Source organism: Coffea arabica, chromosome 2c (genome assembly GCF_036785885.1).
Source record: "Coffea arabica cultivar ET-39 chromosome 2c, Coffea Arabica ET-39 HiFi, whole genome shotgun sequence".
NCBI lineage: Eukaryota > Viridiplantae > Streptophyta > Magnoliopsida > Gentianales > Rubiaceae > Coffea > Coffea arabica.
This window is the reverse complement of record NC_092312.1, coordinates 76000726-76018510: the sequence shown is the minus strand read 5'-3', so window position 1 is coordinate 76018510 and position 17785 is coordinate 76000726. Positions and strand designations below refer to the sequence as shown.

The following is a 17785-nucleotide window of genomic DNA, read 5'->3' as shown; positions in this document are numbered from 1 at the left end:
CCATGCCATTTTAATAGGTTTAGTTTTTTTTTTGTCACACAATTTTTAAAAAGGTCTAATTTTGTTGGAAGAATGAATCTAATTTACTATCTTCCTAAATTACGCTTATACTATTAGATGGAGTATGACTAATTAACTTTATATTAAATAAATTAGGCTATACTCAATAACAATCTACATTAAATAAGCACATTTTAGAGAAGTTACGAGTTAACTATATTTTTTAATTGAAAATACGAACTATAATTTGGAACGGACCAAAAAGGAAAACAAGCCAGCCTAACATGGGGAGTGTAAATGAAAAATCTAGTTTGAACCCTCCCACTTACATTTTAAAAAAAATATTTAAACAAAAAGGCTAACAAAGTGGGACAAAAGGAGTAATTATTTTCTACTATTGATAACTAATTCAACTGGTCTCCAATTAATTGTTGCCTCTGATAACGTTATATCGGTTGACTACTTGACATAATAACTTCAATTTCTTGCATACCGCATCCATGAAAATTACGACTTGCTTTTTTATTATGTCGCGTGTCTATTAGGTTTCAACTAATTAACCGAGAGAACGGATAAATCACCAAAAAAAAAAAAAAAAAATTGGAAAACGAATAGCAGTAAAAAAGGATTGGTTATTATTCTGATTGCGCCAGCATTCCATTCATTCATAATTATTGTTATTAACTGTACATGGAAGTTTGCTGAAGATTTGATTCTTGCACGCCAAGCTCTATCGTACTAGTTAAAATTAGCTCTAAATAAATGTTTAACTGAATCGCAAAGGGCAACGCAAAATCATAATCCCACCTATCAATGCCTAAATGCCAATCCCACACTTTAAAACATTTATTAATTAGCCATAAAACGGAACAAAAAATAAAGGTCAGAAATTTAAATATAAGACAGGATACAAAATTGGCTAGTGAATAGTGATAATGCCACAGCCCTTTTTTTGTTTCTTTAATTGATAAATTTGTCCTTTGCAATGTGTATCTAAAACTCTTGATTAGTGAAAGAAAGGTAATAATTATCACATTAATAGAAATTTGCCGCCGTGGAATCGGTTTTTTTTTTTTTTTGTTTATCCATTTTCCAATTAATATACTACTGGATTGTCATCATCATCATCCAGGTTGTACTTTTGTAGTGCGTCAAAATGCTTGGGCTCCAAGCAAAGGGAAAACATAGGTCAGAACATCGGAGAGAACAAAAAAGAAAGGCAAAAAAAAAAAAATTACAGCCACATTTTTACTGTTTCTCACCACGTGAATCCTCCTGCCTGCCCCCAAAATGGCCTGTCCTCTAGTGTTGATTTACGCGTAGTCAATTTTAGGGTCTAAATCACATTTGCAATTAAACAAATTATTCGATCCATATTTATTTTTACCATTAAAAAATAGAAATTGACCCAAATCATATTATTTTTTCTCTTAAAAAACTAGAATTAGACCAAATTCACATTTTTTTTTGCCACTAAAAAAGTTGAGTATGGCCTTTTTATACAAAAAAAAAAAAAAAAGATTGCATATGGATTATATGGTGATTTCAGGCTAAAAAGTGGTCAAAATATTAGGCCTTATTTGGATTGCGATTTTACGTAGAAAAATTTCTTTGACATATTTCCCAATCACATTTTTACTCACATATATCATATCACTACAGTATATTTTTCTACAAAATACGTGCAATCCAAACGAGCTCTTATGTTGGTACCAAAATTTACTAATTTGAATTTGTAAGGGATGCAAAGTTACTAAAAGTTGAAACTGATTTTTGAAAAGCTAATATTTATATATATAAATAAATATAATATTACGTAATTTCTAAGGGTGCTGGTTCTAATAATTGATTTTCTGCCATCTTGTTGGAACGAGGAGAGCACAGGACAGCAAAGTGACAACTGATTGTAAGTTAGATATGTCATATGTAACACATCATCATAATGATGGTGAGAGTAATACAATCAATAAATTAACTCACAAATTGCAAGTAGCAAAAACTCTGGTCTAGAAGCTGTGAAAATTTTGGATGCGTAAAATTGAGTTTTAAATGTCAATTAATTTATCAATTTAATTAATTGAATAATGTAGTACCGATTACTTTTGCTTGTCAACCAAGCATGTAACTATTCCAATTCCCATAAAAGATTTCTTCCGCTGTCTCTGCTCTTCTTTCCATGTAGCCCAATCACCAAGTTTTTTTTTTTTTTTTTTGGATCCAGGTGAATAAACAGATCCACTACTTTTTCTGGACTCGAGAAAACAGACCGGATAAACAAGTCAACTGATTCAGAAGTGAAGTCAGATATCAGAAGAAGACTGCCACTGGCTGAAAAATTAATAATGTGTTAATGTAAAATGTCGGGGGAGCAATGGAAAAGCTTGGGCTTCAAGCAATGGAAAATTAATTCACTACATTGCTCCCCAATACCGACGGACCATTTGTCTCTGTTTAGATTGAAGTTTTTTTCTTTTTTTTTCCAGAAAAAAAGTTTTTACGTTTTTCGTAACTATATTTTTATTTCAAATACATCAAATCAATACAGTAATTTTCTACCCAAAAAAAAATATATAGAAAATAGCAATCTAAATGATTGAGATTTATTATGTTCCAAAAAACAAAATTACTTCTATTTGTATTAAAACTGTCATTTTTTTCCAAAAAAGCTTTTACGTTTGTCATGAACATATATGTTGCAGGCACATTTTTATCTTACATAATATATCAAATCGGTGCAGCATATTTTTCTATATCAACTCTATAAAATAGCAATCCACGGGGGTCAGAAAGTTGAATATTAGTAGGTAACCAGAATAACATAATAATGAGTAGAAAACCGGTTCTAACAAAGCAAATTTGTGAAAAGATTGTACGAACTAGTAGTGTACATCAGCTCAATTATTCGAGATATTTATTAACTCAATGAGAAATCTCATAGTCCGATTTTTAAACTCTCTTCTCTTCAGTCTTTCCCTTTGTCAAGCCTTTAAAATCTACGCCGCCCCCCCCCCCCCCCCCCAAAAAAAATAAAAGGATTCATCTTATTATCCGCAGGCAACCATTTACCAAAAAAATCATTTTCCATTTCTTAAGGGAATCTTTCTCAGATTTGGAGCTCCAAAAAATTGCCAATCTTCGCATGAGGCACTTTTCAACCAAACTTCATCTTATCGAGTGTTTGAAGCAAGATGGGGATAAAGTGCTTGAAGTCGTTTGAGCCCTCAGCAGATTTGCAAACGACCAAAGGTCTCTTTACTAGGATGCAGATTTCAAGAGCAGCAACAAAACAGATTGACAAACACGATTGAAGTTTCCTGTGAGGAATTCGAGATGGAGGAAATGTTTTAGTTGTATTCTACATTTGTTCATCAGAGAGGTACATGAGAAACAGACGGAAGGCGTTTTTACATTGATACAAAGGTGGTTGGTGCCACCACCCTTTATCAAACTAGCCCATCGCATACTTCTGGGTCCAGCTTCTTGCAGTTGCCTCATATTTGGCCCTGTCTGTCTTGTACATGTGAGCAATCTCGGGCACCAGAGGGTCATCCGGGTTCGGATCCGTTAGAAGTGAACAAATTGAGAGCAACACCTGCAGAGTTATACAAGAATCCTTCCCTTCTTCAGACAAATTACATACCATGGAAACAGCAATACAGCCAGATAAATGCATTGTCCACCCTTAATGCTAGGAGCTAAGGGGGTTTTATCAGTGCGGTGTAAGCAATATTGAAAGATCCATTTTACAACATAATGCCAGACAACTTGCTATGGTTGCCCAACAGAACAATGGCAGAGTTGATTTAACAGAATGAAATGCTTAAATTAAGAAACTCAGCTCAAATCAAAATCCGCCTACACAGATGAGCCTATTTGATGTCAGCAAAATGAACTTAGTAATGAACAAATTACCAAGTAATGAAAAAAAATTAGATGTCCATATCACTCATATATCCAGGATATTTGACGACAGTGGAAGATAATGGCATTTTAACCTGTCTCATCCAAGAATCGGTCATCCTCATGAAGAGTCCATTGGCTTTTAGTAATGAACATATTACATGTCCATATCACTCATATATCTAGGATATTTGACGAGAGTGGAAGAAAATGGCATTTTAACCTGTCTCATTCAAGAATCAGTCATCCTCACGAAGAATCCATTGGCATTTAGAAAACCTTAGCAAATGAGACTCATTATATATTTGAACCCAATTAAGACCTGAAACTTGGGAGGGGGAAATTTTTTAACCTTAGATATAGTCAAGGCAGGGCTCCATTGCTCCTTCAGGATATCAAGGCATATACTACCATTGCTATTTATGTTTGGATGAAAAACTTTTGTCCTGAATGCTACCTGCAATAATAGAAGTAAAACTTAATGAAAACAAGTTCAATTTAAACTTGATGAAAACAAGTTCAATTTTGCTTATCAAGTTGAAACCTATAGAAATTGTAGTACTCCTAATCATCACAGAGCACATACAAAATGTTTTCTGCCATATAACATTTAGAGAATCGGCACTGAAAAATTTTTTTGCATATTCAAAATTCTAGATAGCTGCAGAGTTATGATATATGAACAGTATGCAGCAAATAGTTGCATATGTTTTAGATGTTCCATCTCAAAAAAGAATGCCACCAGTAAGGTGCATTGCACGCTTATCCTTTCTCATAGCATGTACAAAAGGCAGTTGCAGAAAATCCCACAGACCAGTTTTTCTCATCCTGGTCTACATACTGAAACCCAACCACCTTGCTGCATACTGACAATATATAAATGTGCTGAATTTCAGAATTTGTTGAAGACCAAAACTCAGTCCCAGTGAAATTAAAGATGTAATCCATTAAAACATACAGAAGCAGTTTCCTGAAACAAAGACATCCTTGGCTTCTTAGCTAGTAAACTCCGGACAAATTTAATTGTACAATAACTCAAGATTCATTTAAATGTGCTTCGCTGTAGGCAGCAATTATTGCCAAAAGATGACACCACATACTTATGCAACTACAACAAATACTCAAAACAAACAAAATAAAGAAGCTAAAAATGAAATATGGCTGTTCAGTAAACGGCAAAATCCATGAGTTACAATCAACAGCTGCTAAAACTATCAGAAGCATGGACATACCTTGGGAGGCTTGAATGGATAATCAGGAGGAAAGTGAATAGTGACCAAAAATACTCCCCCTGCATAAGGACTATCAGGAGGGCCCATTATTGTAGCTTGCCAGTGAAACATGTCCTCAGCAACAGGACCTGTAAATTTACAATATACAAGCGGAAAACACATGTTAATCCTCTTCTCTTGAAAGAGTTTTCAAGCAAAAAACAGACCATCGCATTCTCCAGGTCAAGGATGTAAAGACCAGGATGTGGAAAGCATTCGGCCTTGGAATGCATAGAAAATAAAATCTTTGATGCCTAAAATTTGAAGTGCTCAATCATATACCATTTACTGCACCAAGATATAAAATATCACTTTATAGGTCAACCAAGAATGGAATTAACTTACAGCCTAAAAGTTTCTTTGAAAAAAAAAAATACAGTAACAGACTAAGCAAGAAGATTAGCAATCTTCGGTTAAGATGACATAAGACTAACTAAACCACTTTTCAAATATCAGTAATATCAATCACATTGACAAAATCAACTTTAAAATTCATTTTAACCATGTAAGATGTAATTGAACCAATCCTATATGATTATGTCTTACAGATATACTTTCGGATTACCTGAACACAGATTTCTAAAATTACCGACTCATCACATAAAATACCAATATGTCTACTCAATGAAAAATTTTGAAGTTATATTGCTCCTTGCACTATCAAAAGTACACAGAACCAGATGCTTTCACATCCCACAATGAAAACCAGTAACTAATATGTGTTTAGTGACTTAAAATGGCACTAAAGTGCCCATTAACCACAGAGAAAAGAAACCAAACAAACAGTGCAAACCCTCATATTCAAACACAATGACCTTGTTCCATATCTTGGCCCTGTAAGTTCCCAAATATCAAATGGAAACACACAAAGAACAAGTCTGGTTATATCAATTTATGGAAACAACTTAGCCATAGTATTCCTCAAATGTTACCTTGTAATCTCTACACTAGGGCATCCAACAAGAAAGGAGGAAGAAGGGAGGTATGGAGGGAGAGAGAGAACTTATGTTTTTACTTAACAAAAGTTATAACACTTTGCTTCTTGCAGCTCATAGCAAAGGAAAGAAGGAACAACTATATGTGCTTATCTGTTGCCTGAGGTGTTTTAGAGTATCCAGCCACAATCCACGATATAAAAATATTTGTACATCATCAAGACCTAAAGGATAGTTGTTTATCTATTGGCTGTCAAAGCAATTACATCAATCACCAGCAGTGATGTTCTTTTGGCTCTGAAAAATGATAGTGCATATTGGTTGTATATCTTGCTAATTTGCAAACATCACAACCACTTCAATCGATAGTGATTAAGCAAGTGCAGTCCTTGTAAGTATGCCTTACTGTTGGTTTGTGGGTTTTAACACCTTTTGTTCTAATAATGTGAAAAGATGGAGGGAAGTACAAAATTGAAGAACAATTTTGAGCAAGATTTCAACATGCAACATTTGCACATTTCGAGAACAATTTTTAACAAGATTTCAATGCTACCACAAAGTAACCAGCTTATACCAAGAGCATCCACATAGCACAAGTTTGCCCCGCTATTGGCATAGTTTTGGCATCTAAAGACAATTTGTTCTAGAATAGTTTTGAAGACAGGTCATAAAAGGTCATCCTACGCATTTTAATCATGAATAGGGTAATGAACATGTGCTCTCGCGAAAACAATCTAAAAAACCATAAAGCAAAAGATTTAGCAGTACAAGCAAAAACTAGAACACTTACTGTTCATCGACTTTATTTTCTACCACTCCATTTAAGTTTCCATTCGTAAAACCAATATGTCCAACAAATAATTGACCTCCATCTTCCCCGGTAACAACAACTTCATGCAAAGACTAAAAACCACACACGAAATCCAAAAGCCTCAAAGTTTACAACCTGATCCATACATGTAGTTCATGTATGTTCATCTGCAATTAGATTCAGCGTCAAATTCAAATTGCTATTCCTTCGGGAGAAAAAGGGAAACACATAAAAGATCCCATTTTTACACAAAACTAACAGACAAGAAGCACAGAATTTCCTTCACATACCACAATGTCAAACAACAAAAGCAAGTCGACCCAAATATCAGACATACAAAACATGCAATGAAGTGGAAACTTGTAACGTACCAACACATCCTGCCACAACACATCTAGACTACAGATATAGAAAGATCAAAAAGGGGTGATAGTGATACCGGCGCTACAAGACGTAGGAGGATCTTTCTGGAGATCCTTCAGCTCTTTCAAGATTCTTTTTGAAGCCATCCTACGGATTCAACCCCACCCACCAGTCCTGCAGATCTGACAGATGCATAAAAAGCGGAAAACAAAAGCAGAGAAGTTGCAAAATATAACAAATCCAAACACCCACAAACAAACAAACAAATATACTACTATAACATGGGTTCTTTACAACTCTGAGCTTTAACAAACCTGACTGTGATTGTGATTTGGAGATGGGATATGAGTGCAGAGATAAATTACTCGTACCTTGTCCAAGCTGCCGATTTTGACTCTCAAGGTTGTGAATATTAGTGCCAGCAGACTTCTGACTTTCTTATTTTGAATTTTATTTTGTTATTCTCTTTTGTTTTCTCAGATGAAGGAAAAACTGATGGTTGAGCTTTATTTGATACGACGTGGGAGCGAATTCGGATCCAGCTGGGCAGCTCTGACTGGTGGGATGGGATTCCTTTGTGCCGTGGGGCCCCGACCCACCCGGGATTTCGGATTCACACCCGTTATGTGTATTTCCAAATTCCAACCCCCCAATCCCTTTTCTCTTTCCTTTTTCTTTTCCCCTCTCTCTCTCTTCTGTTACCTAGCGCTCATTTCTTCTTCTATCAACACATTTCCAAATGGTCTGGTGTAAGAGCAATTTATGAAAACTATTCTTATTTGTATTTGGACCCCAATATTTTCTTCCTTATACGATCTTCTTGAAAAGAATTTTTGGTAGTCAGACACTCTATGTATGTATATATGTCCAAATAGCAAGGGTAACAAACAAAAAAGTCACCTGTGATAAATCTAACATACAGAAAAATTCCTCGTGGTTTTAAAATATACAACACGCCATCCCGTACTTTGAACTAAATTGTAAAGGTGACGGAATCCGTTAAACTTAACGGAAATGGAGGAAATGACAAAAATGCCCTGATATAATTAAGTAAAAGACAGTTCAAAAAAATCATTTATTTTATTCTTTAGATAGAGAGAATTGAGGGTGAGGGTGAGGGGGTAAAATAGGTATATTTGTTAAAAATTATGTATAAAAATTTTTTTTAGGTTCCAATGAGTCATTTCCGTTAAATTTAACGGATCCCGTCACTTTTTTAATTTAGTTCAAAGTACGAGGTGTCGTGTTGTATATTTTGAAACTATATGGGACTTTTCTGTGTATTAGGTTTATCACAGGGGATTTTTTTTTTTGTATTTTATCCAAATAGCAATTACACCCGCGATGTTTATATCTCTCCATCCATATAACACTCAAATTTTCACCTCTAATTCTTCCATTTGTCACCGGCGAAATATATCGAGGCGTTTCTGAAATGAACAAAAGGTCACATTAACAAGACTAAAGTGAACGAATGTTTAAGAAAAGTACGGCTCTCATAAAAAACTGTTGCAATCCACGAGCGCTTTTTTTTTTTTTTTGGTAGCACTAGCTAAAATAGCATAGTCCATCTTTCGAGCATTCCAATCTTTTTTTTGTTGGGGTTCAAATTTCTAGCACTACAATCACTGCTATGGAGTGTTAAAGTCAATACGGTGGTGCTTCACTGCTGGCACTGCATGTAGTGATGGTTAGGACATGGGAAAATCAATTCCAAAACTTTGGACCATGGATAGTTTCGTTATCAAACTTTTTGACGCAACCAACGCATTTAGCATTCGAAGTATTAAATTTTGATCGAGTTCATTCTCAAATGAAATATTAATCAATTTGAATCCAAATTGTGCATGTAATGGGATGAACCTGTTACGTAAAAAGCTTGCACGATTTAAAATCAACAAAATAAAAATGGCTATCTTTACTTTCCCAGCTCTAATACCTTTCTTCCCAACTTCGCGCGAATTGGTTAATTTCCCGTTTGAGGATGAAATTAGTCAAAAATTGATAGTTCAAATATTACATGTGTTGTGCCAGAAAAGTTTGAAAACAAAATGTGTTGATGGCCCAAAGCTTAAGCATTGAAACTAGCATTTTTCCTCCAGGACTTCCTTTATTTTTATCTATTATTTAGTTATATCGTATTCTTAGAGTCGCTTTTTATAAGTGAATTTCTTAAGAAATTCTTCATTTTCTAAGTTCTTAACATTTTTTATGCCAAAGATTATTAAAATTTCGATTCAGAAGCATGAATGGGATTGAAAATCCAGCCCGCACCGACACCGACGCCGACGCCGTCTTCAAAAACCAGTGCACCATAGAGAGGATCTCAATTTCTCAATACCCCTACTAGCAAAAGTATAGCAAATAAAGCTATGACCGGAGTGCATAAGAAGTAATCTCTTGTAGGTCTTAATTTGGCGTTTGGCAGAAGTCGGTTGATTCTCAAGAACACAAATCCATCCAAGGGTTTGTGGCATTCGGTACAAAGCATGATGATCAATGTCGCCAGCAGAGGTCTCCAGATCATTTATTATTTCATAAAAATTAAGGAAGCGGGTAATACAGCACATACGTAGCTTGACGAGGTAGCAATTTCCTTCTTCATCTTAAAGAGTCCTTCTCCATGGATGTCAGCTGAGGAAGAAGTAGTAACAACTATCATAAGCTGGAAAGTTGGTTTTTCAGTTTAGCTCACCCTGCTCATCGTCATATCTCAACCTAATGCCCTTTTCCTTCCTTCAGAGGGAGAAAAGAAGTGATAACAATCTGCAGTCTCTTGTCCAAAATCTAAGGAACCCAATAACAAATAATTTACTATACGTAGGTAGTTTCTTCACTAGACCAATGCCAAACAGCCAAATGATCAGTCTGCAGTAGTTATAAGAAGTACTTAATATGATTTTCCATACAGCAGAGGTGAACACTAAAGCCTATGGAATATCACTATTTAATTAAGAAGCCAACACTGGATAATTTCCAAGGGTGATACCCGGCCCATGCTAAGCAAAGCTAGGTACTTGTAATAACTAGTAGTAGTAACATATGGGTTCAAGTGTGAGAAGCATAGGATCAATGCAATGCACTGTGCTTCAACCATAACACCAGGCTGTATGTGAAGATTGGCAATAAGGGTGTGGCCATCGTCAGTAAGTAAACTTGGCTTTCGACAAATTTCCGGCATCTTGAGATCACATGATGAGGTCCATGATCAAGTTCAAGTTAGTGTATATTAATCCTGTCAAGAAGCAAAACAAATTTGGACTAATCCTTGTTAGTACTAATATTTAAAAGAAAAAAGAAGTCTACAAATCATCTATTTTGACTTTGCTAGCAGTGTGTGCCTCAACCAGAATGATTAGTGGATGACTGTAGGTATTATTAACCTGTGACAATCATTCTCTTAAAGTACCCAAATTAAATGGTAAGGACATCACATCAACCAGTATATTTCGCAGGGAAAATGGACCATGAAAGGTGCATCCTCCCGAGTAACGCAAGACGTGCACACTCCCGTGGCTTCTTTGCTCTAAATTGTGGTCGAAAGTTCACAAACATCCATCAATTACACATTTTAAAGGCCTTTGAATTCGTGTTATTAGGACTCAAATTTTCCACAGAAGTCAAGAGTTTTGTTTGGTTTGTTACGATGCTATGTCAGTTCTTAAATGCCTTGTACTTGTAGTATGAAACAAATCTACCTTGATCAAGACCGCAAAAACTGTGAGAACTTTGGGAAGCTTGTACTTACAGGCGGAATACAAAAGCCTTGCATTTGGGCATGGCACCTTCCTGAATGTGCTTCAAACTGGAGGCTTCGCATGCTAGTTTGACCTCAACGGTGCCAATTTTCAGTCCGCTTAAAACCATCCCAATCCCAGTTCTGACCTCCACATGAGTCATTAAGCTCTTGGCCCTGATTCTATCCGTAACCTTCTTCACACTTGAACCATCCAGAGGCAGATTCCCCTTCATGGAAAACTTGGCAACCCTCACATTATTTGGCTCTTGAACGAACCCTGGCACTGTGTCTTGACCAAGCTCCCCTGAAGCAATGTCATCACTGTACCAGGACAGGGCTATCCTGTCATACACCATCTTGATGTTCTTATTTGCGTTCTTGAACTCTAAGCTGGCAGACATTTTTGAATGGAGTGTTGGCCCATCAGCGGTGCTGGTGATGTTGAATTCGTTGACCTGGAAAGATTTCAGGGAGAAAAGGGGGGCTCTGGGCTCGTACCAAAGGTAGAGAAATCCCCCAAATGAGATGAAGAAGAGAGTGAGGAGGATAATGAAGATGAAGAGGCAGCAGCAGCATCTGCAACAACAACCCCTGCGCTTCTCCTCCTCTGTGTAAAATGAAGGTGGAAGGTTTCCTTTTCCCAAGGGTTCTGGTGGCTTCTGAACTGGGAGGCCTGGCTCTCTGTATCCAGGTGGTTTTGCCAGAGGTGGTGCTTGAGTCATTCCTGCAAATATACCAGTATGCAAAGGAAACTTCTATTAAATGTTTCATCGGCACGTCAAACAATGGCAATCCATGAAAACAATTGCAACACATATGAAGGATAGCAATGAAAAAGAAGAGGGCTGGTATTCAAATCAAGAACCCCCAGCCTCCTGGCTCTCTCTCTCTCCCAAAGGTAGTACGTTTCTAAGATTGGAGAAATTGAGGTTTTAGGCGGATTTTCGTCAAGAATGATCGGTGCCTGACGTTATGCATGCAAGATTGGATGAACAGGAATCTTAACATTGCTAAGATGATGCATATAATTAGTGAGTATGTTGGGTATGTACCTTGGAGGATGTATCAAGGTTGTCTCAAAATTTGGTTGATTACCAAATTATGAGCCCGATGGATCAATTAAAGATTTCTGAGGTAAATGCTTAGGTAGTGAATGATAAAAATGAGATGGATAAGAAATTAGTATGAGGTGATGGTGAAGGTGAAGGTGGTGGTTTAGGAAGGAAAGGGAAGCTGGGGAAGGGGGGAGGAGGAAAAATGGAGAAAGGGGAGGGGAGGAGGGGATTGGCGAAGGTGGTGTGGTGGCGGAGGGAATGGTTAATTTTGGAGGGGTGTTTGTTTAAAAGACTTGGGGAGGAGGACAGCAAGGGGTGTTGTGAATTGTGATTAGTGGCAGAAATTTAACTGCGGATTCACGCGCGGTTCTAATTTGCTGACCATTTGCCAGGGGATTTCAACTTAGATTTACTCCTTAGTCCTTAGTGGAGCACTGGCTGGTTGCTTCAGTATTTGAGTAGTATTTGAGTTTAGCTCCTCTAAAACTCTTAAATAGATTGAATTTTATTCAATATAACTTTAACGTGGCCAAAAGTTGGTTCACTATTTAATTGAACTTCAACCTAGAACCTATCCAACCTAAAACCAATAAAATACTAGATAACCAGGATTATTAATTTTAGGACGACTCATCCTAAAATTAACAATCTAACGATGAGTCATTCCATCTCATCCAGTCCGTGAATCAGTCGAACCTCTAAGTGGAGCACGGGTTGCTTTAATATTTGGGAATGTTGGATACAAGACACAATTCATGTAATCCAAAATTTCTCAAAAGAGTTATTGATCTGCTTCGAAAGGAGTTTTTACCACTCTTTTGACTCGGCCACACAAACCGTTAAGCTGGTTAAACATTTGGATTTGATAACTTCTAAGTATTTTTTTTTTTTTTCAGTTGTCACTTATCTACTCTACACCTACTTCTACTCTAATCTATTTTAAAGGAGAGGGGCCTATTAAAAAATTGACGGTCACTGAACCACCATCGAACCAACTGAATGCACTGTGCATTCATATAAATTTAGAGAAAATCAGTTAAAATGACAAGTCACGTGCAGTAGCAAGCTTTAAAGCCTTGTAAGTAGTAGAAAGGCAAGGCAATGTCGCTATGTACTAAAGACTCTTTTCACGGGATTTATAAAAGGAACTGGCATCAGCTAGCCACCACAATTGAAGGGGCTTACTAATTAAACAGCCACAAAAGACGAAGAGGTTTTAACCCAGATAATGAGCTGCTAAACAAGGAAAAAGGAGAGAGAGAATTTTCATGAAACAATAAAAAGGGAGCAATACTCGGATTATTAAAAAAAACTTGACTATGCGTAGTTCAATTGGCAATGGCAAAAATACCCAGAGAAAAAAAAAAAAACAATTGTAGCTTTTATGCCTTCAATACCGTATACAAGCACCGTTTTTTTGGAAGAGTTGGAATGGATTAAGTAATAAAGTAGAGAGGATTGCAAGTAAAAGTCCTAACGTCAAAACTTTTCACTTAAAAAAAAAAATGCATCATTTAAACTCTAAAGAGGTATAGTATCTGGAAGGGGATAGATTTGAGATGGATCATACTGTACCCTTTGAAATTTGGATTGCTAGAAAGAGGTAGTGAGCCGGGCTGGAGCAACAGATTTTGGGCTGGTCTTATCACCGAAATTTTCAAGGCCCATTTTTAACTCGTAACATGACCCCTAAAATACATCTCACAAAAGAAAGAGTCAGTACGTGTATTTTAGTAAAATTTACAGAGTGAATCCCTTTCCCTTCCCTCCACTTCTTTGGAAGTTTAATTAACGGGCAACGGGCATCGGAGATGGAGTACGTGAACCCCGAAGGTCTTCGCTTAGATGGTCGCCGTCCATTAGAGGTTTCGGTTCTTCCCACTTCTTTTCTCCCTTTTCTTTTCTTGGCTTCCCAAGGCCCTTCGTATTTTCATTCCAAGGCTTCTCTTTGTTAATTTGCTATTTAATTCGATTGCGTTTTGTTCCAATATCAGATGAGGCAGCTGCGTGCGGAAATAGGGGTGGTTGCCAGAGCTGATGGGTACTCAAAAAGTTTATTTCTTTATGTTTTTTGCTCTCAGCGGGAAAGAGTGTGTGAATATGTGTAGATGAGACGTGGGGTGTAATACATGGAAAACGCCAATGGTTGTTCTAAAGAAAGATTGTTTTTTTTACAACTTTTTTGGCCTGGAAAACTGGTGGGTTTCATCTGATTAGTTCTATAAATCGATGCAGCTCTGCTTTTTTCCGGACCATCAGTGCCTTAGCCTATGAGTTTGTGTAGAGACTATTATTTGAAGTTTGCATATGGAACAATGGCTAAAGTCCCTCTCAATCAAGCATTTTTTAGGACTTTTTTGGACCCAAAAGAAAGTTGGTTTTGTCTAATACTTGCTGTGCTTGCAGCTCTGCTGTTTTTGAGATGGGAAATACTAAAGTTATTGCTGCTATATACGGTCCCAGAGAGGTATATATTGCCCTCTTCAACCCCGTAATTTTTCCCCTAATTTTAGTTTTATGTGTGCTTTTTTTTTTTAATTAAGTTTGTGGCTGGTCTGTAATTATTTCACTACAAATGGGCTTTAGAAGTTGTCTAAAAAGTTATGTGAAGTTACTGTAGAGGCATATATCCTTGACTGCATATACTAACTACTGCTTATTTCCGAGGTTTGTTTTGTTGGAGTTGTGTTTTGGTTTCTGATAAAGTAAATTGCTAGAGTTACTGTGGTTGCAGCTTTACAATAGAGAGTTTTTTTTGAACATTCAAGATGTGCAATGCAATTACTGATCTGATTTCTCCACTTCAAGTATGCTGATACATGTATGACACTATGAGTATGCTGATCTGATTTCTCTTCTTCAAGGCATATAACCTTGAGTGCATATACTAATTATGAGTTTTTGTTGAACATTCAAATTTGCTGATACATGTATGAAACTATGATTATAACAACCTAATATCGGAGTTTAGTTTTTCGTATGTAGGCACGTATTTCAGAAAGTCTTTTTAGAATCCATGCAACCTGATCTTTACTTGAGCGAACAACGAGCTTAAGAGTCTCACAGTCATAACCCCTTGTGGTAGTTCATGCAGAAGTTTCTTTGCCTGCCTCGTGCCTCAAGTTTTAAGAGTATACGCCTTCTTTTTTTTAACTTCCTGACAGTAGTCTGAGTATCTCTAATCTCCATTTTGAGGTTCTGGTTTGACACATTAAACTAATTCATGTGCAAAGAAAGCTGTTTGTGATGTTAAGCAGCATTACTCTTTTTTTTTCCCCTTGGGAAGATAGAATTTTTCTACACAATTCAAATTCTGCTTCTTGTTTTGTAGGTCCAAAATAAAAGCCAACAAATAAATGATCAAGCAGTGGTAAATTATCTTCCATCATCACTTCTTAATTGGTAAGACATGCATGGTTTTTCTCAAAATTTTATATTCTAGTCTTTTTGTTTAGGTGCGCTGTGAGTATAGCATGGCTAATTTCAGCACTGGTGATCGCATGAGGAAACCAAAGCATGATAGGTAATGTTTTTCAGTTTTTTGCAATTTGTCCAAACCCCCCAGTTTTATCCGTTTTGTAACTTTTTGTATTTGGTTTTATTGTACAAAATTTGAGTTAGTCTCATATATGTACCGCCTTCTATATTTTCATCAAGATATGTGCTTTTGTCAAACCATGTAATGTGTTCTATTGACTCTTTCATTTCTGAAGAAAGGAACAACACCCAAAAACTGTGAGTTCTTGGATGACACGTTAGTGAGCTCTGTATTGTACTAAAAGTTGGAATTTGAGAAACCCTGAGAGCATTTTGGATAGCAAGCTGTAAAGTTTTGTATGCTTCACGAATGGAGAATTGTTACAGACATTGGAATGAGAAAAAATATATTATGACACTTGCTATTTCTAATTAACCAAGAATGACAATGAACTGTTGTTTTTATAATTTGTGTTGCTTGGCATGCAGGAGATCCACGGAGATATCACTGGTTATTCGGCAAACTATGGAAGCTTGCATATTGACACATCTAATGCCACGTTCTCAGGTTCTACAACTCATAATGCGTATTTCTAAATGAGAAGGTGTCATTTTATTATATTTTTCTGAAACCATGTATGTGGTCTGCAGATTGATATTTTTGTCCAAGTTCTTCAGGCTGATGGAGGTATGGTAAATCCAGTTGGGCATACATTGCGACATCATGTATTTAAACTCTTTGGTGCTGTTGTGCTTCTGTGCTCCAGGGCCTAGCCCCAGATCCTTCTAGAGTTATAGTTTTTCCATCTTACAGTATCATACAGATGCTGATGCATAGCATTGTTCAGGAACAAGGTCGGCTTGTATAAATGCTGCAACTTTGGCACTTGCTGATGCTGGAATTCCAATGCGTGATCTTGTTACTTCCTGCGCTGCCGGATACCTTAATACCACTCCTCTTCTTGGTAAACATCACTAATGAAGTCTGAATACTTATTCATGCTCAGTCTTTGTTTGCTTATTAAATGATTTTTCTATCAACAGATCTCAACTATGTTGAAGATAGTGCTGGAGGCCCTGATGTCACAGTTGGAATTCTACCAAAGTTGGACAAAGTGACCCTTCTTCAGGTTCTTTCCAACTTTTTTTGCTTTCATTCTTCTTTATCAGTTGTAGTTATTCCTACACAGGGAAACAAATGCATGTGTGTAAAATAATAAAAGTTAAGCCAAGCAATAGCTTCTTCTGCTATAACCTGGACCATTCACAAATAGTGTTTCTTTGACATAGATGGATGCTAAATTACCACTGGATACATTTGAAACTGTCATGCAACTTGCTATAGAAGGCTGCAAAGCAGTGGCAAACTACATTCGCGAAGTAAGAGAAATCACCTTTATGAATTTGTTGTTGCTGCTTTCTTGCCATATTTACCAGCACCTTTGTTGAGTGAATTTATCAGGAATTGATAGTGCCTTTGTTTTCAGATATTACTTGAAAACACTAAGCAATTAGAGTTCCGCAGGGGTGTATAGTTCACTAGTAAGGACCTTCAACTGTGATCTCATTATTTAGAGTTCCCGAATAGACTAAATTAAACTTTAAAAAGTGTAAATCGCAGGACTATGAAGATCCATCACTTGTTGCTGGACTTGTGCAGGTATAGCAATGGAGCTCAGCCCCTAACGATGGGATTCTGCCCATTGTTGTGAATCTATTGACACAGCTTATTGGATGGAAGTTGTCACTATTTAGGATTCACAATGCTTTTACTTCCTCCAAAATATAGGAATCAGCTCCCAATCTAGCGCTGGCTTGACTTCTCTTTGATCTTTTTGTACATGGCATGGCGTGGGCAGGATTCTCAGTTACTCTGGGTCCAAGAGAAACTGTCCAAAGTGTTCGAGCATTAACTGCATTAGAAATAGTTTGATATGCATGTACGTTAGCCATGACCTTACGGTCCAAACATTTTTTCATGGCTTGCTTTTGTTATCTACTTTAGGTTTTTCTTCGTTTTTTTTAGGGGTTTATTGATGTTGTGAATTTCTTTTCTAAGTTCAAATATATTGCTGCTTTTCTTGAGAACTAGACCCTCCTCTATGTCAGATATCAAAATAAGTTGGCTCTGCAGCAATGTTCAATAAATTACGCAGGCGGCCACCATGTTCCCTTGCATTAATTTTTGTGGCAGCTTACTTAGTGATAACCACTAACATGATAAAAAGCAGCAC

The 17785-nt window shown here is 36.7% G+C and overlaps 3 protein-coding genes across 9 annotated transcripts; 1 reads left to right on the top strand and 2 right to left on the bottom strand.

Moving 5' to 3' along the window:
- Window positions 1-3291: 3291 nt before the first annotated feature.
- LOC113728165 (ubiquitin-conjugating enzyme E2 28) lies at window positions 3292-7891 on the bottom strand. Of its 4 annotated transcripts, XR_011839687.1 has the most exons (6): window positions 7652-7891; window positions 7357-7454; window positions 5133-5260; window positions 4253-4357; window positions 3996-4123; window positions 3497-3592 (listed from the first exon to the last, which is right to left on the bottom strand). XR_011839687.1 is itself a non-coding variant. In XM_027252704.2 (5 exons), exons 2-5 carry the CDS (start codon window positions 7424-7426, stop codon window positions 3449-3451), a joined length of 447 nt encoding a protein of 148 aa, XP_027108505.1. In that variant the 5' UTR covers window positions 7427-7454; window positions 7652-7810; the 3' UTR covers window positions 3292-3448. The 4 variants fall into 4 exon arrangements, 3 of the variants coding, with proteins under 3 accessions (XP_027108505.1, XP_027108506.1, XP_071932714.1); XM_027252704.2 differs by lacking the exon at window positions 3996-4123 and having other exon boundaries at window positions 3292-3592; window positions 7652-7810; XM_027252705.2 differs by lacking the exon at window positions 3996-4123 and having other exon boundaries at window positions 3292-3592; window positions 7595-7757.
- Window positions 7892-11024: 3133 nt separating this feature from the next.
- LOC113724737 (NDR1/HIN1-like protein 13) lies at window positions 11025-11741 on the bottom strand. Its single transcript, XM_027247604.2, has one exon. It carries the CDS (start codon window positions 11739-11741, stop codon window positions 11025-11027), a length of 717 nt encoding a protein of 238 aa, XP_027103405.2.
- A 2038-nt stretch (window positions 11742-13779) lies between these two features.
- On the top strand, window positions 13780-17639 carry LOC113728164 (exosome complex component RRP41 homolog). 4 transcript variants are annotated; one of them, XM_027252702.2, is made up of 12 exons: window positions 13780-13939; window positions 14069-14115; window positions 14481-14541; window positions 15406-15444; window positions 15530-15597; window positions 16041-16119; window positions 16203-16239; window positions 16400-16516; window positions 16596-16681; window positions 16842-16931; window positions 17039-17093; window positions 17212-17639. In XM_027252702.2, the coding sequence occupies exons 1-11, from the start codon at window positions 13886-13888 to the stop codon at window positions 17084-17086; spliced, it is 726 nt and encodes a 241-aa protein (XP_027108503.1). In that variant the 5' UTR covers window positions 13780-13885; the 3' UTR covers window positions 17087-17093; window positions 17212-17639. The 4 variants fall into 4 exon arrangements, with proteins under 4 accessions (XP_027108503.1, XP_027108502.1, XP_027108504.1 ...); XM_027252701.2 differs by having other exon boundaries at window positions 17173-17639; XM_027252703.2 differs by having other exon boundaries at window positions 17161-17639.
- The last annotated feature ends 146 nt before the right edge of the window (window positions 17640-17785 follow it).